At 42.8% G+C, this 26,572-nt stretch overlaps 1 protein-coding gene across 1 annotated transcript; it reads left to right on the forward strand.

The window, feature by feature from the left end:
• The first annotated feature begins 7,736 nt into the window (after positions 1–7,736).
• LOC120839902 (procyclic form-specific polypeptide B-alpha) lies at positions 7,737–12,912 on the forward strand. The gene is made up of 3 exons (XM_040210299.3): positions 7,737–7,742; positions 9,094–9,529; positions 12,623–12,912. The coding sequence occupies exons 1-3, from the start codon at positions 7,737–7,739 to the stop codon at positions 12,910–12,912; spliced, it is 732 nt and encodes a 243-aa protein (XP_040066233.1).
• Positions 12,913–26,572: the final 13,660 nt, after the last annotated feature.

Raw genomic sequence — 26,572 nt, forward strand, 5'->3', positions numbered from 1 at the left:
GCAAACTCGGCCGCGAATATTGACTTCACCGGTGCAATCAAATGTTTTTCGAGAATTTTCCTTGAAAGTCATCCTATCGACCAGTTTGATCATAAAGGCTATAGATGCAGTCGCCCTGCACATCCTGAAGCCAAGGCCTCAGCACTTTGTTCTTCAGCGCGGAAAAAACGTTATGCATTGTCATCCCTGCCTATTGGTTCTGCCATGGTATTTTCTTGTGGTCCTTTTTTTTTGTTTTTGTTTTGATATCCTCAGTCTGGATTAACAGAGCCCCCGTCATCGGAAGCTCTAATTTTTAATGCAAGATGAACGTTCGTTCGAACATGGGGGGGGGGGGGGGGGTTGGAACACATTTTTGCACGATGAAGAAGCACACTAATGAATCAATGCACCAACAAATTCCTTAGCGCTTATTCGCGTCATATTGACACAAGTCCTAGAGGGAGCATTTTGTGAATAACTGTTGCGAAGACTAGCAGTTCGGAGTTAGTTTAATCAGTGTTTAACCCGTTAATAAAGCAACTTTCTAATATTATTTCTCTGCGACTACTATAGAGCCACAAACCTCTAATATGGCGATGTGACTTAGAAAGTATAGCTCTAAGAAATTTACAAAGGGTGAAAATATGGAAAAATATTTCGAGTCGCAAATTTCTTGCTAAAGCTATTCATGCTTCCAAAACACTTCTCACAAATTATAACACGTTCATTCTGTATTTTATATTTATTCGCAATTATACGGACGAATCATATATTCATTCAAACCTGAATAAACATTAAAATTGCAGCATCATATTGAAAGAATAATATTGCCTGATAGCATCAGAGCTTGGTTTTTTTTTTTTCCATGACATCATCTACTAGTATAGAGGTCGGTACGCGATAGCTTTCCATCGCGCTGTGAAGTCTTTGAGCGATACAGCACTATTTACGTTCAACCGCTATTTGTGCACCCTTACTTTGTAGCTTTATTTGAAATTAACATCATTTAGTTCGGGATAATCCCTCTTTCATCTCAGTTTGGCATCTTCCTATCAATACGAAACGTCACGTATAATTGTGAGCGCCACTTTTTTTTTCACGTTGTCCAGAACCACGCGGTCATTTATTAGATTTCATGTATTTGGCAATCGCGCTTAGGGTATCGCCATTCTTCGGAGATGCGGTCCTCTGATATACAGGGGCAGTGCTCATGTGACGTGGCAAATTGCCGAAACCTTGACCGCTGAGAGACCGATTATCTTGCGGTGACGTTTTTGAACGATTCGGCTGCCAAGAAACCGATCAGAGGGAGTTTTTCGACGACTAACCTTGATGATTTTATCAATTTCTGCCTGTTTTCTGATTCAAGAATACTCAAATCGCTTTTTTTTTTCTCTGTGCACGTCTCAAGCAACTTTTTATTTACTAATTTTGTTCATCGGGTTAGCGTGCCGGTCATATGTTTTAAATCTTGCTTCAGTTTGTTTATATAAAAAGAAAAACTCAATTTTTTTCTTAGCTGCAGTGTATATAATTGGGAAAACACGGGATTACTGCAACCCACTTTGGAATAAGTCTGCGTCACCGGCGTGACCAGGGAAGCAAAAGTGCAGGTCTAAACGCATAATAAAGGTAGCGCTTATGTGATTTTTGAAGTTTGCGCAATTTGTCTTTTATTGTTTTGTGTAGGGAACTTTTGCTATCATGAAAAGCAATTATGTGTTCAAGGTAAAAACCCAAAATAAGATCGCGGTGTCAGCTTGCCATATCCCTTTCCGGTTGCTGGGTATACTGAGTGTTTTCTTATGGTACTCACGCGATTATGAGCGCGTATTTTTGGAGTTTGGCTGTTAATGATTGAGCTCGTTGCAGGCAAACAGTTAACGTTTCTAATAGGTGCTGAACTAATTGAACCGTTCAACCCAGTAAATTCAAAGATATTAATGAAGAGCGGCGTTGGTTCCCATAATTTACCTGGCCCGAGACGGCGTAGCGTTTCACTACGTAATGCGGAGTTTTACAGTTTTTGGTCAAGGTACGACCGTGAGTAGAGACCGATTCACGCTGTTGTGATTCGCTACGGTACGTCGACTCATGATCACGAGTTGCCGGGACATGCGTGTTTTGGATGTCGCCTGCAACGTTTCCACGCTTCATACCAAGCAGGGACATCCCGGTGGCTCGTGGTCGTAACTAAAGCTAAATTATCATAAAGTAGTCGGGCGCTACTAGTGCATAAAATTGAACCTTTATCCGGGCTTCGAATAAAGTATGGTGGCACGGCAATCAATTCAATGATTAGTTTGACCGGTGTCATACAAAGTACGGTCACGGTAACTCGTAGTAGTATCTTGACGTAATGTAAGCAAACGTTTTCCCACACTACTGCGTGAATTTAGGTGTGATAGCCGAGAAATGCTCCGAGCGTGCGAATGCTCCCAAACACGCATAACTGCAGGACAAAGACATCGCAAGTCTTGAGGTGTATCAATTCACGCGAATCAGTCTGGCCCTGTCCTTTCCTGGCATTCTGCGTTACACGGTAAGTTACCTTTAATCGGTTCATTTTTCATAATTTACAATGGCCTATCATTATAAAGCGCACATATTCCCGCAATTATGGACCCAATAAAAAAGACTAGACGGATGGTTTTTGTTTATAACTTCATGTTAAGTAAATAATTTGATATTATAATGCAAACCTCTTGGCCTGGCAGACTCGGCGTCCGATATCGTCAAGGAAACGCTCACCAACACAGGTTTTTTACTTAATGTTCAGTGACGTTTCATCGACACGGTTTCGTTTCGTCAACAAGCCATGATCGCACCGCCGTCCACGTGCCACGGTGACAACGATGTTTATCACTCGGGATACAAAACAAATTCACTTGCTAGATTTTATTCACGGCATCTCACAATCGCGCAGTGCCTCAGTAAGCGCAATACGAGGTGTTTCGACAGAATTTGCCTTTGCACAGCAACACCAAAAACAATTTGACGCAGAGTAAGCTCCAATAAAAAAACAACGCACCAAAAATAACACACCAAAAACAACGAGGAACACGGATGAGGAAAAATCCGGAAGTCGTCAAACGGTATTTAGAAAATAACATATACATTACAAGTGCAAACTAACAGACTTGTTAATCTTAGTGCTACTGGCCTACGTGACTACCAAGTGTCTAAGTGAAAAGTTCAGTACATTTCTATTGATCATAAATTAGTTTTTAACTCAGATCCTTCATTTTAGTCCCGCACATTAGGAGAGCATGAAACATTAGGCGTGCGTGTAAATCGTGTTTCTTTTGTTAGACGTATTTAGCGCTGTAATTATCATCAGCATGAATTTAGTTAGCTACGTATATATATTTCAGTCTTGACCAACCTTTCGTTCCTCGGTGCGATGTACTGGTATACTCGGTTCGAGCTAAATGAACAGCAGGAGTGGAAGTTAATGTACTGGCTCAACTAATAAACAATAAATATATGCTACGTTGTTAGGCTCTGAGTGTTTGGATTCCAGGTGAATGTGCACACGTATGAAGGAATGGTGGGTTGACTACTTTACAGTAAGCTTAAGCGTTATTCAAAGACGATATTTGTTTAGCACTTAACACACAGATACGAGCGTACGCGCGTACACACACACACACGCGCGCGCGCGCACGCGCGCAAACGCACACATACAAATATACGCACTCCCTACCCCACACACGCGCACACACACACTAGCTAGATCATGAACTTAGATGCCGGGCCTCGTCTCACAAGCCTAAAGTCGCTGACAAATTAAAGAAATGCAGAGAGTGGCGATTCCACAGAATACAATTATCCTTCCAAATGCTGGGGACATTAGCTCGTAAAAACGCCGAAAAACGAATCAAAGAGCTGAACGTACTAACGTAGTAAGTATAAGGTTTAAAAGCGCAAACAGACACGGACAATAGAAAATAACACAAACGACAGGGACAAGGCGCTACTCTCAACTGATATATTGCGAGACCGTTCAACCGTTCAATAAATCAGTTGAGAGTAGCGCCTTGTCCCTGTCGTTTGTGTTATTTTCTAGTGTCCGTGTCTGTTTGCACTTTCAAACCTTATACCTACCATGGACCAACTAACCCAAAGCAAAGTTTTTATAACGTAGTCAGCTAAGCCCTGTGTATCTTGAGCTGTGACTGCAGACGTTTCCAAAAATCTTCTGCGCTCTGCCATCTTTCTCTGATGGGTTGTGGAACGCCTTCTGAGCATGCGCTGTAGCTTTGTCGTGCGGTATATCAGACGCTGCGCATGCTTCCACAGCTCAGAGACTCGGCATTTTTAGCCCGGGTGATAAGCGCTGGAAAGGTACGTAGAGGGCAGTGATGGGCACAATACTATGTATTCAGAAACAAAACGAAAAATGTATTATTTCGAATAAAGAGCGGCAGTTAGGATGAACTTACAATGCTCCCAGGGTCACGTCGCTGCTAATAGTATTGAAGGGTTATTCGTAAGGCCATGGGTGTTGGGAGCAGCTCATGTTTTTATGAGACACCATTCACTGTTTATGTTTGCCTTTTGGCGTAGCTCCTATAAACTTCGTCTCACCCTACGATGGACTAAAGGCAAAAGTTACGGACCGCTAGATCCAATCACGAGCTACTTAGAAATCACGTGGTATTGTGCTTTGATGCACGTATCAGGGCCCGCGTCTGGGATCACTGCTGGGAGTGGGCGGACAGTGGTTCGAATTGAATAGCAGTGAGTGACTCGAGAATGTTACATTGCAAAAAAGCCACGATGTACAGGCTGTTTGCAGTGTCAAAGCTAAATGATGCAGCGCTTTTGGATTCGGAGCATTATTCGTCCACCCCTAATAAATGCTAGGCATGTCATAGTTTAGCATGAAACGTGATTGGACCTGGTGGCCCGTGGCTTTGGCCTTTAGTCCATCGTAGGATGAGACAGAGTATAGTATCTCAAGTGTCAGTGTTTACTTAACGAGGTGCTTCAAAGGGGAATTATCGCTTTTAGTTCCCCGGCGCAGAAAAAGTAGAAATTCTCCATTGTTTTTGCGTGACAGTTCCGTCAGTTACAAGACGTTTAGTATTGGTGCGTATGAGATAAATATTATGTTTTGTACAACAACGCAATAAAACAGTCATTATGTAAGCTCTCATAGACAAAAAATTTACCTCAGGATGATTTTGTGCGTCAATGAATCGGCCAAGAATTATAAATAAGAAACAGCATTGCGACAACTCTGATTTACAGGAGATATGCGTCCATACATAAACCGCCAAAATTCGCACCTTTGAGTGGAATGCAATAACATCCAAAACTAAGGGCGATTTTTTTTGCAAATAAAAAGTGACATTAGAAGTCCTTTATTATATACATTACTTGGAAGTTCTATTAAAGGTAAAATGTGAAACGATAAGAAATACCGATACATCTAGAAGGGTTGGCTTCCTTCACCTGTCTGTCCAAACTTGACCTCGCAAAGATTTCTGGCTTCGGCATCTAAACGAACTGCCGATTTGACAAGGGACGGACGTAGCGTCGCACCTTTCAGCCCCCGCGCCTATAGGGATCGGCCACTCGTTAATGAGCATCGCTGTCCACACGTGGGCATCACACGAGCGGTGCTTTGGACAAAATGTATCGACAGCCGGACGCGGACCTCTTATTTGCGGGCACTCCTGGCAATTTCATGCGACCACGCCTTTTGGTCGTTTCAAGGTTGGGCATTTTCCTTCCTTCTTGGTGCATGGTATCCGTTCCGCGTGTAAGGGACCGGTCGTTTTGTTTCGTCTACAAACACTGGCTACTACGTGATTAAAGTTCCACTTAAGTTATTTGCAGGCAAACATGCGCATCCATCAGCATCATGAATTTTTTTCGAAGTGTGCTTGAGTTAGTTACGAAAGAATTGTCGCATGTTGGCTTTGTTCAAATGTCTAGAGTGCAGGACGTGTACCACTATTTTTTTGTATAACCCCGAAAAGAAATGAAAGGGCTACCTAAAAAAACATGGATACATCATTCGTTTCGAGCTACTGGGCAAGTGGAAAATTGTCGACGGATTTGCCATCCCGTTAAGAATAAATTATATTTCCAGTGGCTTCGTCTTAAATGGTAGAATGAACCTTAGTCATGCGTTGAGCTGCTTGTTTCGAAACATTTGCTACTTGTTGATTCGGGGTCAATGTGAACACATGGTACAAGAAAACAATTTGGCTGCGAAGGTAATTTTTGCATTAAGAAACAACACCATTACGCACTCGCTTCAAATAGTCACTTACATAGATTCTATCCAGAATAATTATTATTTTAAAGGTGATAAAATTAGAGTACAAATAGTCTGCATACCCTTGTTTGTGTTTGAGTTTACGTATGTGCTGGATAAATTCAGTGAAGTTCCATATAGGTAGAAAAGAATCCCATCGCGACCTCTTTAATCAGTGTTTCGTCGAGTTATAGAAATACGCTTACCCTTCAGCTTTTTAGTTTATAGTAATGAAAAAGAAAACATGAACACATGTTGGAAATCGCACTCTTCAGAGAAACGGCCGCTATAATGTCGAGAGCTGTCATATGTCACGGTTGGGAGGATGAAGTACGGACGAGCAAGAAAATATTTAAATAGTTGAGTGTAAATAATTTACTTTATATAATTAACATATATGTCAACCTAATGAACCCATTTTCAGCGCGATGCACGTCATCTCCTAAACCCAGGAATAGGATATTATGTACAACCATTGCGTCTAATTTTATGCTACACCAAGTTAAGCTCAAAGGTCTTTTTTATTTTCAGAATTCATTTGGTAGAATGCCCGCTAATCGTCTTAGTCCATATATGGCCATATTATACGCTAAAGGCGCACGCGAGAGAAAGCTTGATGGAAAGTTCTTCGCGTAAAGATTGTTTTCTGTGGATTACACAGCCCTTGAATGTAGAATATAGAGGTGCATCGAGAGTTTCTCACATCTGCCGTTCATCGCAGGGCACTCGGCTCTTCAAAGTTGTATTCTTCAGAATAGTTCTAGCATTGTATGGCTGTACAAGTTTGTTAATTCTTTGTTCGCTATTGCACTTACTTTTTAGTTTCTGCATAACAGGTTAGCATAACGGTAAAGACACCGTCTACTTTTCCCCGTCAACAGCTATTATTAGCGACTCAATCATGCCCAAAGCGCGAATCGTTTTGTTCTCTTCTTTCTGGAGTCCTTCCACATTCAATGGCACGCTCTCACGAAACAGGAAGCAACAAATCAGCGAAAATTTCCCTCCTTATTAGATGTCGTAAAAAAGAAAAAAGAAGCACCTCTGGTTTTCCGCGCACGTTTATCCAGCTCTCTTGATACGAGAGAAACGTAACCGCGCCTCCTAAACGGCTCTCAATATTTATTTGTATTTTTTGTTTTCCTCCAGGAGTATGTATAAACTGCCCAAAAGGGGAAGGGGTGCTGGGTGAGAGTGACAAGGAAAGGTTCGTGCACGCAGAGGTCCGAGACATCCACTGCTCGCCTGGCCGCACGTGTCCTTGCTGGTTTGGTGTGGCTACCGGCGCGTCCATGCTATAGCAACAACTTGCCGGCGGAAAAGTCGAGAAAGGCCCAGGCAAGCCACTCCTGCACCCTCCCACCCCTCCGGCCCCCTCTCAGCGAAGGGTATAAATATCTGGGAGGCTGCTATTAGTTCGCCCGTCTTTTACGCATGTGCTTGTTGTCCGTCGACGTCCGGAATTAAGTCGTCTCGCGTCGCGATGAAGGTAAGCCGTCTTTCAACACCTACCGGACTTAATACCTGCATGCGCGAAAGGGCGATTCATTCTATTCTTTTTGGGGGGTGCCATGTATTATCATGGAAACTCATTTATTTCCTGTTGGTGACGGTCACGCTCTTATGTAACAATATTTGTGACAAACTGAGCCGCTACAAGGTCATGATTTGTAGACGCGCGAGATACGGGATTGTTTATGTCTCTCAGGTTTTAGGTCGAAGGTCGATTTAATTACCTGGTCAAGATTGCAAATGGTGCTGTGTCCGTTTGATTGCTTATTTATTTGTCTCTGTGTGTGAGGGGAGACAGGGAGAGGGGAAGTTGGAAGGCTGGTTGAATTAGGTTAACGGGTGAGTGAAAACAGGGGCCAGGGGAAGGGGTACAGGTGAGACATCACCTTTTTTGCGATGGTCGACCATTTTATACATGAATCTAGTGAAAACGGGGACCTACTTGACTGATAATTGGAATGATACCTGAAGGTGTAAAGCGTCACTTACACGTTCTCCTCCTTTTACCTGCAGCTCAGGAGGTATAAAGATTATGTTCGTAGTAGTCAGTCGTCGCATCTTCTACTTGGCAACAGACAGAAAGCTGCTTTTCATCTTAGTCACACGTTTGTTTTTTATTCCTAAAATATTTGGCGTGATGGTGGCGATTTTACACTCTAGCTCGTTATTGCTTAGTGTAGTCTCACACAATGCACACAAAAGCTCGTCTTAAACGCAGTCTCTATACTCAAAGGTCGCTTTCGTTTTTTTGGCGACCGATATGAAGATCCCGGATATTTTTGCGCTCCGCGTGTGTGTTGACAAAAATTCTCGCGGGGAAATGTTCATCCTTGAAAACCCTTGAGTCGCTCTTTAGTGAATGTAAAAGATCTGAAGAAAGTGCATCCGTATCAGTTATTCCTGCTTTAACATATCAGAAAAAACACATTTGCTGAGTTTTTTTTTCAGTACAAGTTGGCTTTCTCTATACTAATGTCCTAGGAAGTTTTTTTTTTTTATTTTTACGTGGGATGTAAATATATTTTTTGTGACAATAAGTTGCGCTTGTTCTTAGGCGAGTTCAAACCTATACCTTCTTGCATTTGCCCTAATTATTGTGTTATGTTTCTCCGGGTATATACGCGTGCACAATCAACTTCGCAATAAAGGTTCAACAATTTTTACACCTCTCCCCCTAAACTACATAAGCAGAGCAGATACAACCGGCTATTTGTCGTCGCGTTTAACATTTCTCACAAGGGTCACTGGAACATTTGCGTCTTCATCCTACCTTGCTCCTACTGCACAGCATAAGCGGTCAGGATGACGCGCATTTTGCCTCATTCCAGGGCGCACTGGCGTTCGTGGCGCTACTTGCGGTAAGCCGGGCACATGTTCTCGTCGCTCCTCACACGCCCGTTCTAACGCCGCCCCACTTCTTCGGAGCTACGCCGCTGGGGGGCCACGGGCCCGTCCTGGTTATCTCCCACGGTCCCGGAGGTCCCCCCTTTGTGCCGGGAGTCTTTCCCCACGGTGGTGGTCCCAAATGCACCGATGGTGAGGAAGGCCGCAAAGGCCCCGGAGGTGAAGTAATTCCTCCCAGGTATCCCGGGGGAGGCGAGGAGCCAAAGCCAGGCGAAGAGCCAAAGCCAGGTGAAGAGCCGAAGCCAGGTGAAGAGCCGAAGCCGGATGAAGAGCCGAAGCCAGAAGGAGAGGCAAATCCAGAAGGAGACGCAAAACCGGAAGGAGATGCCAAGCCGGAGGAAGAGCCCAAGCCGGCAGAAGGTGAAGATAAACCCTCCCCTGAAAGACAGGAAGCTGCTGAGGGTACGGAAAGATAGTTGTGTAGAATTAGAGGGGTGCAAACAAATTTGGCAATCTACCAACACGAGGGGTTATGAAGACATACACGATACAAGGCCAACAACCCTAGAACATTAATAACTTTAATGTCTAATCTCTATAACGGAATTTGAGTTCCCTTCTTTGCGTTTCTCGATTGCTTGCATTCGCTCGCATGATGACGCTAGACCGACAAAATCTTATCTTTTTTAAGAAAGTCCTTACATAAACTAAAACACGCGCGCGCGCGCACACACCCACACCCACACATAATAAAAGCATGCTCCTCTACCACGAGCGCTTAACATCAACCTTTATACGACGGCCTTAAGCTTACGAACAATATGAGTCAGCGCAGAACGCTGAGAAATTGAGCTTACAATTTTTATGGTCGCTGCCCTCTATTGAGATAGATTATTAAACGTATGGGCAAGCAAAAACGACTTAAACACAGACAAGAAGAACTTTGTTCGTCCTTCATTGTTATGACTTCCTTCAGACATGAGTATTTGTCAACCCAATGCCAGCTTTCCCCTCGAGACACTTTAGCTTCATAATCTTTATAAACAGTATCTATACCTTGAGAACCATCATGCTGCAATCTATCGAGAGCATGTATGTTTCAGTTTATGTTCCAATCAAATGTAATACAGACGCAAAGAGTTGGTGCACAAATGAGAGCCGCAGAGCGGTCGTAACAGGTTCTGTTTTACTTTTCCGAGCTTTCGAGTCAAATAAGACCGTTTCACCAAATGACTAAATCTCGCTTTCAAGGGGGCAACTATACACTGGCAGAACCATTACTCCCCGTTTACAAAACAAACTGAAATTCATACGAGTATCAATGACCCAGGATAACCACATAAATAGAAATTCCCCCTTTTTTAGCTACCGTTGTCAAGGTAGTGTTAACACAGAATGGGATGCAGCGCCGCCGTTTCAGCCGCAGCGGCAACTACGAAGACAAGACATTCCGAAACCGAAAAAAATGGACCAGTTGCGTCGTGCTGCTGGATACTCGTCAACCGAATAATCCGATGAGTGCACCAAAAAACCGGGGGGAAAATCCCCAGAGCCTCCATATTTAGCTTTCGCTACGCTAGAAATTAGAATAAAACAGAAAAGAGCGTCGCGCTGCCGTTCTGATCGCACCCAGTGACCCGCGGGAGTATCTTGGATCTGCTGGAGCAAGATCTGGATCACAGCAAACGTAATGTAGACAAGCGATGACGTGTGAAAGGGCCTTAACAAAGCCGTATTGCTGAATTTTGTGTACAGGGCACCTACCGAAGTCAGCCCGGAGCACAGTCCGAACACCAGCTTTGCGGCAGCATTCGGCTGGATCTTGTGTCCAATCAGTGGGCATATGAGCTCTCCTGAAGCATTCGGCTGCCACTCGTGTCCAAACAGCGAAGCCACGAGTTTCAGCTGATCGCTGATGCAGCACTCGTGTGACGGCCTTCCGCGATTGGAGTGTTAAAAAAAGAGCGATCGCGAGAAACACGGAGGGAAAGAAGTATATGATTCATAAACTGTGCGTATTAAACGCGCGATTTTATTAAATGACTGTCCAGGTAACCTCAATTGTACACGTTGGAATTAATTTGGTACAACACGGACTTTGCGTAAATTACTCTCGAAGGTGCTCGCTCCGTTACAAAGCTCCACGCACACATATCTGCATACACCCACATTTTTTAAGGAACTTTATCATAGAAGTCTGTTGCAGCGAAACATTAAACCTTATTGTCTGGCCGCTACGTTTAAATGGGAGCTGCGGCGAAATATTGATGGTCATCAAGTTTGAAACCATTTTCGCCGTGCACTAAATGTCTGCCCGTGAGTGTGGTTCCAAAATATCTCATCATAATAATCATTTTCTTTTGAGAAAAAAACTTAACTTGACTGGTACACCTCTGAAACGCTGGCGGCCGCTCTATTGGCAAGAACGAGCAGGGGCGCTCGTGACGTCATATTTATCCGGGAGCAGACAACGCTTCTTCCTCCATGGCGTTGTGCGTTGTAGTGATAGCGAACCTCTGTGGCTTTTGCGGATTGTGTTTGGCTTAGGTTATTTGCTGCATGCTATAGAGAGGGTGGGGAGACTTGGTAATGCGCTGTGCGGTGCAATAACACCACGATGAAATGCGACAGTGTCACATCTTATCCGTCTCCGACCGAGAAGTTTCTGGGACGAAAGTGGGTCCGAGCAGTCTGACGCGAACACTGGCTGCAAGTGTTCGCGTCGTGCTAGAAAACAGCTCGCGCCATGCTAGCAAACAAAACCTTCCATACCATTCCACTCCTGAAATGGCATCTCAGTTTAAATGTCGGCGGATCGCGAATGCATCCGCCACGACGGTTGGTCTCATCGAGGGCGATGCCGGCAGATCGAATGCGAACGGTGAATCGCTTGAAGTCTAGTGCTGAAAATCTTACATTTGCTGGTCATTGCTTGACTCAGACAACCTTGATGAATCGTAGTCCATTATTTCCACGGACGATCCCGACGGCCTTTTGACTGCTTCCGACGCTTGGCGAAACAGACTCAAGCTGCCCATGTGCTGATGATTATACAACATCTGAGGTCACAACAGGAGGTCTGAGCACTAAATTGGCAGGTTAGTTTAAGTTTCAGTTTTATCGTAATTCTACAATTTAAAATGATTTCTGAAGGTTGGGGAAAATTTACTCGCTGCTCTAGGTGTCGTTTCTTGCGCTCTTTTAGAAAATGTGGCTAGCGTTTTGTCCAGTCACGACGGGAATATTGTGAGCTAGTTGGATACACTTAAGCATATTGAGTGGGACCAGCTGAACATAAAAATGAAGGATAAATAGGATAGAGGATAGCACAAAGTACCGCTGGAGCGCTATATAAGGCGTCTACCATAATTTTGCAAACAACGGTTTTGCGGAAAAAAATAGAAAAGAACAAAATTAAGTGCCTCTCTCTCGCGACTGCATTTCTGATCATACAGCGCACAAGTTGAAACTGTTTGCATCAAACAGGTTTATTGCTTGAATTTCCGAACGCAGACAAGTCCTCCGAGGAAGACGGCTCTGCGAAGGACGCCAGCGTGGGAGGCGACCCCGGGTTCGCGCACGGCGTTGGGATCCCGGGACAGCCCAGCTTCCAGCTCGTGCCTGTGTTCAACGTCCACGGGGGTCCGCCCTTCCTGCACCCCGTTCCCATCCACCCAAGTGGCAAGGCCGGAGGGAGGAAAAAAGTCGACGCAAGGGGCGACGGTCGATACTTCGTTGGCTACCTCGTCCCTCCTGGGCACGGGCCGGTCGGAGTGCCCTTTCATACGGCTGCTCTAGGTTAAATAAAGCTTTTTTTTATTTTTTATATATATATATTTTTTTTTTTAGCGGAGAAGTTGGACATCGCTCAAAACTCGCTCTAAGTAGGTCTGCGTCGCTGAACTTTTTCAAGCAATTTTCTTGTCTTAAAGCTGAAAAACGTGTCCTAAAAATTAACCGAATACAAAAAAAAGTTGCTCATAGGCACACACACACACAGACACGCGGGCGCGCACGCAGCGTTACTAGAAGTTTCGTATGAGTTGCGGAGCTCGCGCTCTGCGGCCGAGCCAAACAAATTCTGGGTCAAACCCTACAGTCGACGCTAGCGCCTCCAGTGGCAGACTGGGCATTAACAGTGACACTGGCTCTACCCGGCTCCACCCGGCTCCACCCGGCTCCGTCCGCTCCGCGTCCAAACCTATGCATGTTTCGGATCAGTACGCACGTCATGCGGAGGCGGCTGTGGCGGCTTGCGCGCGATATCTCGGATGCTGCATTGATAGAAAAGGTAGAGCTTGCGACAGGCACGTAGACAGGGGGGGGGGGGGGGGGGGGGGGGGGAATGGTGCCCGCCCCCGCCCCTCCCGAAATCTTCCATTTTGCTGGAACCTCCTCTCCCCCTCCCCCTCATACAGCATTTGTCATGGGCGGCCCCCCCTCCCCCCCCCCCCCCCCCCCCGAAACAAAATCCTGGCTTGCGAAGTATCGTTCAATACAAATTCTTGAACTTAAAAAAAAAAATAAACAAGTAGGGACGGAAACAGTGAATACAGTTTTTTTTCAACTAGAAACCGACAATTAATGATGCCACCCTCAATGTGTCAGCCCTTTCCTTCCCTGAACTCAAATACCCTCGAAACAAAAAAAAAAAAAAAGAAAAACAATCATAAGAAAAAAAAAAGAAACACGGGAGAACTGTTCTTGAAGTTGGATAGATTTGTGGTTATGCCGACGTGTTATATAGTCATGTGTACGAGCGGTTACAAAAGCAACAAAGATAAGCGGCACTTCTTTTAAACCACCGGCAGACGTCGAAAAAAAAAAAAAACTAGCTTGTGATTGCGTTATATTGCGCACAGACAAGCCGCTCTACTATAGGCAAGTTACAATGTGTTTCACCTCCACTTTAACGGCGCGAAGGTTATGACTGTTTACAAATTGCAAACACAAAATAGGCAATGACATAGTGAAGTTACCGCAATAATGATGAAAGATCGTTCCAGGAAACGATAAAGTTAAATCAATAAACGTCATGCAACATAATTATATTGCAAAAATGTATCATTGATTAGTTCGCAGACATCCAGGCACATGTATTTAACATAAACTCATGAGTGGATGAAAAGATGTCGAGTTTAAATTTTAGTGAATCACAAGCCATTTGTATCTTTGAAAATTGGATCACAGCGAAGCAAGATGGATAAAAAGTTTAAATGTTTCCACTCGGGCGAGGAGGAACGTGAAACTCAATAGTTAGTTATAAAGCCGCCAAATTTACCCTACATTACGGGTGAAACGAGCTGAACAATGAAGGAAGAAGAAACAGAAAAGACAGTCAATCTCTGGACTACCAACTATTTTAAGAGATCGTCCTCCTCTTCTACTAAATCTTATGCATATTAAAAAAAAAATATTTTCTCTAGTTGTGTTTTTTTCTTATTTCTATTTTTACTTAGTATAGAGGGCGCCCTTCATAAAGAGCTTTTCTTGCGGTGGCAGGGTTATTGACGCGGAACTCACAGTTTTCTTCTTCGTTGTCTATAGCCAAGGCCTCCAACATCTCCCTTGCAAAGGGAGATGTGGGGCGTGGGGTGTGGGGGCTGTGTCGTTCTTGTCCGCTGCCTTGGAGGCTTTGACTTGGTCCGGCGGGTTCCTGGTTGTCAGTGATTTGCAACCCAGTTCTGGTTCAGGCCCTTTGCCTGAGCGCTCTGGCCTGGCTGTCGGTCGCTGACTGCCCCTCCCGGAATCTCTCGGGCCGTTCTTTTTCCGATTTTAGCGTCGTCTTCGTTTTTTTTTTTTTTTTTGTCAATTTAACATAAACATCATCACAACACCACCTTGAAACTCGATGTACTTCAGTCGGATAGTGACTTCACCCTTAGAAATAACTTAACATTGTCAGCAAACAGAAGGATGTTAGCATTGCTAACACTATAAAGCAATATTATTTAGAAACAACAGTAACAAAAGCGGCAAAGAATTGAGCCCTGCGGCACGCCAGATGTTGAAATAAACGGTTTGGGTTTTTCGCTAAAATGTTGGATATACACCTGCTCACTTGCGTCCTTACGTTCTGCTCAAGACACCATTGACACAAATAGAATTGCGACATTCACACAAGTAGCTATGAAACCACCTACAGAAATGCGGGCTGAAACCATGTGAGGCAAGCTTGCGCAAAAATAAATTGTGCCTAACGCAATCAAATTCTTTAGACATGTCTAGGTAGAGGGTGTTAATATGACCTCTACTAGTAACTATTGGTTCGGTGTGACTTAAAAGCGAACACAAATTAAGCTCTACAGATCTACATCTTAAAAGAAAAAAAAAGCAAGGCCAGAAACCTTTATGTGCGCTGCTTTCTCTTTTAAGGTTTCAGGGTATAAACTTTTCCCTTATGACAAAAAGCGCTTCCACAAAACCTGTCGTCAAACACGGTAAAATCTGCACTGAAAGTCTGGCGCTTTGCCTTAAAGTACGACCGATTCTGCATGCTTTCGAAGTGTGAAGCCAAACATTCCCGCTTAGACTGATTAAAACCCGAGGCCTTTAATACGCTTCTGGTCACCATAAATCCGTCAAATTTTGCTTTGAGGAACACATGTGCCGCTAGGTGTACCATGTTCCATGAGGGAGAGCGGGGGGGGGGGAGGGTGGGGGAGGAATAAAAAGGAGAGTGGTCTTCCTGTTGTTGCTCTACTGCAAGTGAGACAATAAAAATTCGCAGTGACAAGCAGTGTTATGAACATATTTCCTCGTATATTAATAGTTTTTTGCACGTATAATTGATTACTGTTAACAACCAGCGGTACTTCTTTACTAATAAATAATAACACAACTCACAAGTAAGCTCTTTTCTGTTGGTTTTCGAACAAAAAGATACTTTCTTGAGAAAAAGGGAACCAGTCGATTGAGCACACGGGTTCGCAATATCTCCACTAGATGCCGCAACACGGGGCGCTGATTTTTGGCGGTGGTTGCACTATAAAAATATATATATTTTATATAAATATATATATAGACAAGAAAGAAAAAAAAGCTGATATCACTTGAGAACATGTTTGCATATATAAAAGTTTGAGCAGTTGCATATATAAAAGTTCAAACTGAGTCAAAGACGCTTACTTTAACGAGAAATGCTTTCAGTACGATGACGTGTCGCCACAGTCTTGGCGTAGCTAATTCAAAATGGGTCCGAAATTCTAATAACACACCCTAGTTGCCAGAACCCTCATCGATGACGGCTACATATACAATTCTTTGCCTCTTTGTACGTCTTTGTTGACGTCAGCGCCACTTCGCGGTCACGTACGCTGGCCTACAAATCGCTCCAAGATTGTTACAGGGACGTCTCGGCCTAACCATAACATGGGACCATGCCACGAGACTAAACGCTATGGAAAGACATAAGAGAACAGCGCCGAGAGTGGGGAAACCATTGAAACAAACACAATGTGTGAATACCGACTTTATTTGTAGGATCAAGATAATTGATATACGTATACATACGCTTACCAAGTTTTTTTTTACAAGTAGTTAGAAAGGCACATAGGGACGACACGCCTGTTTAGTGCAGCTCCTTCAAGAAAATTGGGGCACAGCGCCTGCTTCTTTTCTTTCTTTAATTTATTCTGGGCCGATATTTAAAGCGGAGGTAAAGTAAAAATTCACTAAGCTGTACAAGGCCTCTACACCTGCCCATGATTTTGTATGGGTCAGCCAGAAATCTGTCACACACACATAAAATAGAACAGCATAATTAGGCAATGTTGACATGCTGTGAAAGAAGAAGCAGCATTGCAGGGTACGTTTTTAAAAGCATGAAATTATCTTTAACGGTCCAACATAGTCTAGAAAATTTATCTGTATGTTCGTCCTTCCGCCTGTTTCATTTCATAGCAAACATAAGTGAAAAAACCGGACGTCACATGACATGTCATAAGCCTGGAGGACGTATATATGGGATTTTTGGCTCTACATTTAGCGGGAAAATTAAGGATCAATGCGTTCTCCTCCCACGAATCGATTATTTAACGTATTCTAAGCAAATTCGAACGATTGGTTCTTAAATAGGGCAATCTATACATTATACGACTTTGTATAGGAATGTTGCTGCTAATTTGTACCAGGAATGCTCAAATTTTACACAAAGTTTTAAAGGGAACATTGATATGTATTTAGGCTTTAATTTTATTTAACAAAAATTGACTTGACAAACAATTTCTTGCTTCTCATAAATAGTTCTGAGCTTGTGAACTATTCAAATAACTTTTTGTTAGCATGTGCTCGTTCGGTTTAGGAGTAGTTTTTTCTTGTCTCTTAGTTAAAGCCGCTTTAAGTAATATATTTTAGTTGGCGTTTATCATAAATGTGTAATAAAAATATGTTTAAAACAAAGTATCTGTGCGCAAGACTCGAGGATCAACCCCAACATATCTGAGATGAAGATTATCCTTAGTGGGAGGACTATTATATTATTTAACTTTACCATAGTTTGTTCCCCATCCTTATACACAATATAATGCAGTGGAATAGTATAATTAGTAATAAACTTACAATTCAAGTTGTCTTTGTTAAACAGATCATTTAAAAAGGCTTGATCAAAATATTTTCTAAACACATTTTGCAGAGTTAAGCTCGAGCACGTTACATTTGAGCGAACTTGCCGGCTTAACCAGGTACTGGTAGGCCATTGTTTCAAGTGAACGTTTAGATGACGCCATAAAGAATACCATTGTGGTGTTTGCAGACTTAATTAGTTGTGGAGAGCCCCATGGTCGCCCTCTTATTAACATAAATGAGGAATAACAAAGGTACAAAAATAGATCCCTGTGGTACTCCGTGTCCTACTTCTGTAGCGAAAAACACAAGTAGCGTGACGGGCGAGGATGAGAAGTACTAAACAGGACAATAGAAAAGAAGCTCTTGCTCTGTTCAAGTCTTCTGGTCGTGCTCGTGCTATTTGTGTTTTAACCATGTTTACCCAACTTGGCCAACAATTCATTTTGGCATAACTTCTTACTTCTTACGCTACCGGAAAACAATAGTGTGCCGCAAGTTGTACGAAACGCAAAGCCTGAAAATCCATTTTTCTTGTCTAGCTTACCGTAAGCTTTCTACCTTCAGTGAAGTTTGGGCGTCACGTGCCAGAACGTCGCAGAGCGCGGTAAAGGCCCGTTCACGCACTAGCAACCAAGTACGACCGAGAGAGACGAGATCTGTTGAAACTTCTTAAAATTTCTTAGGACGAGAGCAGAGATGGCAAAATTACTTTCAAAAGTTAATTAAATTACGTTACTAATTACTTACCTGAAAACTGCACAAATGTAATTAAATTACATTACAAATTACCGCATACTAAAGGTCTTGTAATGTAATGTAATGACATTACATTACAATTAATTTTCAAAAGTAATGAAGTTACTTTGAAATTACTTTGACATTACTTTTGAATACCTTGAGGCAGTCATTCGCGCTCATTTTATTTGCCGTATACACCAACACAGTGTTTACAAAACAAGCCCTCGTTTGCTCACACAGCGCGTGTGCAGGAACCAGATGTGGGAAAAGCGAGGCGATGCGCATGCGCAGTGCCGACAACATCTCCACCGCAGTGATGTCACGTCATAAAGCTGAGTTGGTCTAGATGTCATGTACCAAAACTCAGACCTTCCTGTTTACACCGCAACAACCTTATGTGCCTCAAAGTGAACCATACTGAACACTGGTTTTGCTGGCGCACACGAAAGTGTTAAACATGATGAATAGCTTCTTTAGGTGTGACTCAGAAAGATAGTCGACTCACCGGTTTCGCTGTTCATTAACCGGTGAAGGTTCTTACTAAAAGGGTGATATGGTTTCCGTGTTCCTGGTTCAGAAGTTGTAGTCCGTGTCAGTTTGTTAAGTCGGGCAATGGCAGCTCGTTTTTACAAGGAGTCGTCACGTGGAACGTTTCCCTTCCGCCTCGGACGCAATCTAATTCTATTCTCCCGAGAGCACTATACTCGGCGATAACTTTTCTTGGCAATGCGATGGAGAGGAGGAGACCCCGCGCACAACTTTATTCAGCGCTCAAAATGGCAGAGGGAACGCGTCCTTTACACTCCACTACATTTCCAAGAAACGTTGTCGCCGAGTACAGCTGACCTATTTTTGGTCATTCCTTTCAAGGAGCATTTTTCCCAAACACCCGAAGAGCCCAAGTTTTTGCGCACTGTCCCACAAAGGGCCTGGATAATTGCTCAGCAGAAGCGTTGCCAGTTGAAGAATGGCGCGAGCTTCCTAAATTGTGTGCTTTCCCAACAAACGGAGGGCTATATCTCCTTGTAGGATTATTCCCGAATAAACTTCCCATGGGAAGGCAGTGAGGCATAGCGCCAGCTGCACCTGCTTTGATCGAGGACGCTCGAAACGTTCTAGTGCTTTGACAAGACATTTGGTACTAAGTATTTATTCCGGTCTTTGGTTGTTCACAATTGTCGGTGCTTAAAGGGATGCTGAACTGTAATCTGTATTCCCCAAAACACGCGGCAAAAGCGTGCAACGGGATGTTACAAACACCAAAACATCACTCATGCAGCGATATCTCGAACGGATGACCGTATTTAAAAAAAAAAGAGTCGCATTTGGCAGGACTGTTGACGTCATGTTTCTCCGAGAAGGAGAGGGAACGGCATCGCGTCTTCTACGCCTCGCGGCCTTCAGGGAGCGAAGCGAAGAGAGGAGCAAACTAGGTATCTTGACGTCATGCGCCTCGTCGGCCTGGTTTAATCTCGAGTTCTTTTTCCAAAAAATACGGCCGTCCATTTGAGATAACGCCTTACTAGTAGTGTTGTAGGGATTGTAGCGTCCCACCTACATCTCCCAGGATAGTTTTTTTAAAATCCAAATTTCGGTTCACCATCCCTTTAAGGTTTGACCTTGCTTGACGAAAGAGCAAGAGGTTGGGGATCTGTTTGCTCTATCCTCTTAGGTTTTAAAATGAGTTGACCTCACTGGTTACGTGTCCTTCGCCTTGTAGCCCATAAGCCGTTCACCCCTAAGCTGACATAGCGGTGGAAGCTACGTGCACGTTAGGACAGTCACACGTCTATCTTTCGCCACGTAACCACGCTCTCGTTCATGCCCACGCGCAGAAAAAAAGGACGGGTCATGTGGTTAGAGGGAGGTGTTTGATTGGTTCTGGTTAGCTTGCAGCTCCCACCGCACTGTCAGCTTAGTGATGAACGAAGTATAGTTTCGTCGTGATGACTCGACGCCGTGAATCTGTCTGCCTAGTGTTCGTAAGCCTTTGCCTTCCAGGGATGTCTACTCGGAAGCTTTTTTTTCTCTCGCCATTCCAGCCCTCCCTTGTGCGTCTGTTCAGCTCTTCGTACGACGCTTCGCGCTCAAGTGGCTGCCGATTATTTCCTCTGATGCTCTTTCATAACATTTCATAACGCAAAATAATTTTTCTCTTCTTAAAGCTTGCAAACGAATTTTCTAATTTAGGACAAAAGTAATTTCAAAAGTAATGAGTAATGTTCTCGAAATTACTGCCTGTAAGTAATTCATTGCATCACTAAATTTCTAGCCTAGAGAATTAATTCGTTACAATACTCATTACCCCCAAAAGTAATTTAATTACTGTAATTCCATTACAGTAATGTCATTACTGCCATCTCTGGACGAGAGAACACGATGGCACGTTGGCGCCATCTATGCGGTGACCCTGGAACTGCATTTCACATGAGCCAAGGGTTTGCGGGATTTCCGAGGTCAAATGTGCGTAATACCTATGAGAAAGGGCTCGTTTATAACATTGACAAAACTTTTTTCGAGCCAAGAAAGAAAGGATAATGCGGGAGAGAAATAGAAAATATGCGGGACCACCAAGTTTACACTGCAACCCAATAGATAGCGCCAGTGTCTCCTCTCGTAGTGAGGGATATTAAGAGCTTCCAAGGGCACTCTGTTGTAAGACGTGGGAAGTGTGTAAACGAGCCTTAATGGAACACGCTCTGTCACAGTGGTACCACACCCTTGTCAGCAAACTCTTTCTCGCGCTAATGTTACTCCCCGTAGCGGTGCTTGGGCGGTCATGTGCACGTTATACTCGAAAAAAGTAATAGACTACAATTACAATAACGTTTGGTAAAAAAAGATTAAATTATATTACTTGATTGGTGGAAAAGAAAATGAATTGGCTTTTAATTTAAGAAGTAACCGCTGCTTGTCCAATTACTTCAAGTTTTCAAAACAACACAATTTTCTTCCAGTTTGAACAGAGATTTTTTGTACCGTTCATTATTGGATTGGAATCACATAGTTATAAACTACTTATCGTCTTAATCCGCCAATTTCGACAAACAGTCCTCCCATTGAAGAACTGGTTCCAACTTCCTGGATTCCCTGGTAGGACACTTTAACAATCAAAGGGCGTTTTTAGTAAAAAAGGGATGGAAAAATAGTAACTGTAGCGAATAATTTAAGTACTTCCAAAAGTATTCTGATTATTGTTTGATTACTTGATAATATAACAAATGATTAAGAAATTACTCCAAAAAAGTGAAAGCCGTTTACCACTCCCTGTAACGCCGAATTTGTTTTTTTTTTTCTTTATTTGTTTCGCGGGTTTGCCGCGTAGGGGACAGAGATAAAGGCAGCGCAGCTCTTGAGGAGGAGGAGGGAAGGGTACTGGGGGGGGGGGGGGGGGTCACGTGACCTCGGGGAGGTCACGTAACCCACCCCTAACCGAGGTCACCGAAAGTACTCGACGTTCTCCCAAGGTCCTTCCCGAAGGAACCCGAGATCCTCCCGAGGTCCTCCCGAGGTCCTCGGGGGCACCTCGGGGGGGGGGGGGGGGGGGGGGGGGGGGTGCTCGCGATTACGCCGACGCCGACCCTGACGCCGCCCAAGCCGGAAACGGGCGCCTAAGAGCTGCACTTCGAAATTAATCCATCACATGTACTTTGATTGCGTGTAATGCGTACCGTACAGGTCTTGGCTGGGGTAACTAAGTAAGCAGCTCTTAGAAGTAAAAACGCGCGCCGGTCATCTTGTAGATGAAAATAAGGGTTGTTAGTTTTTCGAAGACTGAATCTTTACTTGAAATCTCAGAAATCGCTTTTCCCGTATTCCAGGAACGTTGAAACAGTCCGCGACACAAAGCAGAACAATACCACCCCAGCCTCCTGTCACCGTGTCCAAATCCCAGAAAGTCATATTTTTGAATTGTAACTATCGCCACCTGTACCCACTCCACCCTAGGCAACACACACCCTGGAGACATTCGGGGAATGGGGGGTCAAAACTCTAAGCGAAATTTATTGAGTGACTCTAACCGGGGACTAGTGGTATCTCGATCTTGGTCGTTTCGGGTTGCATTGTCCATTACTGTAAAGCTTGTGGCACCCGGCGCATGAAACAGATGCTGCTAACGGCGTCAACGAGGATTAGTATAATCAAATAAAATCAAATGAGTTTATTTCCACCTTGTAAAAATACAGATGGAGGGGCTGTGAAAAAAAAAGCTGCGCGTAGCACCATGACGAGCCCACAGTTCCTGTATTAATGGCAACTAACCAGCACTACGGTAGGAAGAATGAACACGCATAAAAAGGATAATGACAACGAAAACGCAAAGGTGTATAGGCATAGAAAACAAAAATCATACTCCCATGGTTACGGACATTGCACGGAGTTCACTGTAAACACAGGCGAATAAATCAAAAAGCATAAGCTGATGAGCGTTTAATAATGACGGAATTCTTTTCTCTAGTTTAAACGAGGTGTAGGTACTACCTAATTCACTCCGTGTCTTGTAGTATAGTTCAATTCTCTTATTTGTAGTTGTGCCGCATTACGCATAATATTTATATTCCTCGGTGTTTCCAATTTATACCGTACACTCAATCGATATTTATATAGGTTGTATGCTGGGATCACGTGGGAACGATAAAAAAAGTTTGCACATGACGCTCTGTAGGGCGCATTGTAAATATGACGAAGACATTTTTTTTTGTACCAAATAAACATGTTGTATGCTTGAAAATTTTGTTGCTCACATACTAGTGGACAGTAATTCAAATGAAAATAAAAGAGTGAATTATACAGAAGTAACTTGATTCTTGTGTGAAGACGATATCTAACACGACCTATTACTCCAGTTATCTGAGCAATTTTGCCTACTAAATAGTTTATATGACTATCCCACGACATATTTGCAGAGAACACGACACCGAGAGATTTAAAGTGCTCCACAATTTCTACTGGAGCATATTAAGGAAGATATCTCCATGCACTGGAATCGGCTTATTTTTCGGTCTAAATATTACTGCTTTTGTTTTTAATTCAATTATTTGCATGGAATTAGATTTTGACCAGTTCTCCAGTGCTTTCATTGTGCGATTGCATGTATCTACCAATTCATGGATATCAGTGCCGGCAAAGAAAATCCTAGTGTCATCAGCGTAGATAATGAATTTGGCACTATAGTCAATTTTTACAATATCATTAACATAAATGTTAAATAGCAGTGGCCCTAATATACTACCCTGTGGAACACCACAAGTCACAGATAGAGCCTTAGAATAATATATAGCGCAACCGCCACAAAATTTCGATAGGAAACGTGCTGTGTGGTGATAAGGTGCGGTGTCTGAGTAAGGATTCTCATGGGTTTCGTTGTTTCATTAAAAATGCGTCTTGATGTCGAGCCTGTAAGTCCCACCCAAAAAGTTTAATTGCCACGTAAGGGCAAAAGATACCCATTCCGGGTATCCTTTGCACTTTTGTTTACCCCCTAAAATGACTCTGAGATTTTAATCGTGTGTTGCGAATAACGAAACCGTAATGTGGGAGAATTTTTTTTGTTATAGTACAAGGTGAACGTAATGAGAAAGTTACACGTAAAATATGTAATTAAGGGAGCGAAAGTACACAGATAGATGAATCACTAAATTTGTTCAAAATGTTTTCCGACGAACGCATTACATGTCCGATCCGCATAAATAAAATATCTTGCTTTTTTAAACATCTCGTACCAAAAATTAGGCAAAACATACCAATATTTTCAGACCTCTAAAGTAACTGACTTCTGAAATTTAAAATTTTGCCGCAGATCGTGAAAAGCGAAATTCTCTAGCATCTCACGCTTATGTATTCCGAAGCAGCAGAAGGATCAACCCTGGAAAATCTTTTTCCGAGGTGAGCGCTGGGATGACCTTTAGCCCAGAATAAAGATGCAGCACCTTACGCGCAAAGGATGGTGTACGTTAAGTCGATCGCGAGCAGCACGTGCTTTTGACCGATATCAGTTTTCTGTGACATTCAGTTTACGAGGCCTTGAAGAGATGTTGAGATATTATACCGATATTCCTCGTCTTATCTTTAATCGACCATGCAGTGCATAACTACGAACTTAAAGGTATAACAAGTTAACATCTTTGTGGCGAGCTGAAGGATGTGCGGTTAGTTCGTCCGGATGGCAATTCACAATCTTTGATTTTCTGTTCGTTTATTTTTTTTTACATCACCCTGAATGATTTAGTTCTGTAGGAACCGAAAAAATATATCTATGTGTGTGTGACCCTACTAAAGATATATATTTCTAATCCTTTCTAAGACACCTGGAGTTAGATGGAAATATGGGCGTTCTCGGTATAAACTACTTTAAAAGTAGTTTACACCGAGAATGTTTGCTTTCAAATACTTTAAAAGTGTGTTGGTACAAGTTACCATTCAAAAATCGACAGTGGGAAAGTGGAAACGAGTATCTTCCATTTTATCGGGTTTCGAGGTGTAATGATAGGTATTCTTGGCGTGTTTCAAATCATTTTTAATTCTTCGTTTTAAGGAAAGTTAGTGAAGGAAAAAAAATCTGTGTTTATTATTATTCTAATAAAAATATTATTCAAGAAAAGCATGGAACAATGCTTTGTTAAGAAAAAGAGACATATTTGTATTCTTTTCCCAAATATTAACATAACATTCAGGGTAGGAATGTGTAATGTATTGCTTCGTTTATGCCATAAAAGACAGTACAATTTAGCTTCAAGAACGGTAGAAGAAAGTACTTGAATCCTCTCTAAGAAAAAGTAAAAATAACTTTAAAGTTGCGCTTGACGCGCCGGCTACTTGGATTAAAATTCGAATGTATTAAGATCCAAATTTATTTCTATTCAAAATCATTGAGCTACGGGGAGGGGGGGGGGGGGGGCGGGGGGAGGGGGCTCTTTTCGAAAATGGCGCAGCCGAAATGATTTTAGATCAAAGCATAAAGTTTACAGAGTGCCTCACATGATGTAAGAACGTGAAACGCCATTCGCTGTTTCACATCAAAAACCCACCCACATATTTTTCATCATAAAAATAACTGAAAAATAAGGAAGACGCTAAGACATTGTGATTCGATGAAAATATTTATTCAGAAAGTAGTCGTTCACTGAGAAATCAAGGTTAGTTAATTTAGGAAGATTATGGATAGGAAGAAAGTGTTTTGTCTATTGGAACAATAGGATAATTGAAACAGGATATCACTCGTTCTCCCTGACTTTAGTTTGATTAAGGAAATAAAGTAATTGACATTTCGATGAATCTATGAGCCCATGAGGGCATTTTTGCTCTCATGGGCTCAAAAATTCCCATGAGGACATTTTTGATATTATGTTTACGAGACGATGGCGATGCAATCACAGATATGTTGACACCCTTATAACCGTGCAGTGAAAAGGGGAACTCGACTTTGGGCGTACGAGGTACAAGGAACACAAGGGATTCAAATGAGAATAATAAAAGCACAAACTATTCAAAACACGCATGGCAATTCGATTTGGTATTGGCGTTTGAAGTGAATGAATATTAGTTCACAGGTTCAAAGCAAGATCTTTACGTGTTACCGTGCTTTATATTATTTTCGGTTCAATAATGGACGCGGCTGCCGGATTACCCTTACAAGCATTATTTTTTATGTGCTTTTAAAAATCCTCGGAGTTATGCTCATAAGTTAAGTGTCTGTAACAGAAAAGTCTGGAATGTATGTCACGAATGGTAATAGTCAGAAAAGTGTAAAGAGCGAAATTTTAATTAAATTGGAACACATATGATGTCGTCCTGTACCAGTTTTACGTTGCTAAATTCTTTTGACCCGAAAACGTCTTGTACTTACATTCCTCTTCGTATTATTACTGCACTTGGATGCCTGAAGCTCATTTTAAGCACAGAACGTTGAAAAAGAGCTAGTGCTGATGGAGGCAAAAAACAACAACAACAAAAAACAACCTCATCAACCGAAAAAAAAATCAAGATTGGGGCATTGCGTCTGTAATTTGCTCCGCGGGAGAGTTTGAAGCAATTTTGTATAGGATCCGACGCGAGCTGCTCTCGTCTGAATATTGGAGGGGATCCGTCATTCGTACATTTACTAATATTATTAAAAAACAGAGTGTAAGACGTTTCTTTTACGCTACTCAACCAAAACGT

This window comes from Ixodes scapularis, unplaced genomic scaffold (assembly GCF_016920785.2).
Source record: "Ixodes scapularis isolate PalLabHiFi unplaced genomic scaffold, ASM1692078v2 PGA_scaffold2__306_contigs__length_199485367, whole genome shotgun sequence".
NCBI classification, from domain to species: Eukaryota; Metazoa; Arthropoda; class Arachnida; order Ixodida; family Ixodidae; genus Ixodes; species Ixodes scapularis.

Coding starts and splice junctions, on each gene's coding strand:
- LOC120839902 (XM_040210299.3), top strand. Junction 9,530..12,622: donor AGAGCCCAAGCCGGCAGAAG/GTGAAGATAAAC, acceptor TTCCGAACGCAG/ACAAGTCCTCCGAGGAAGAC.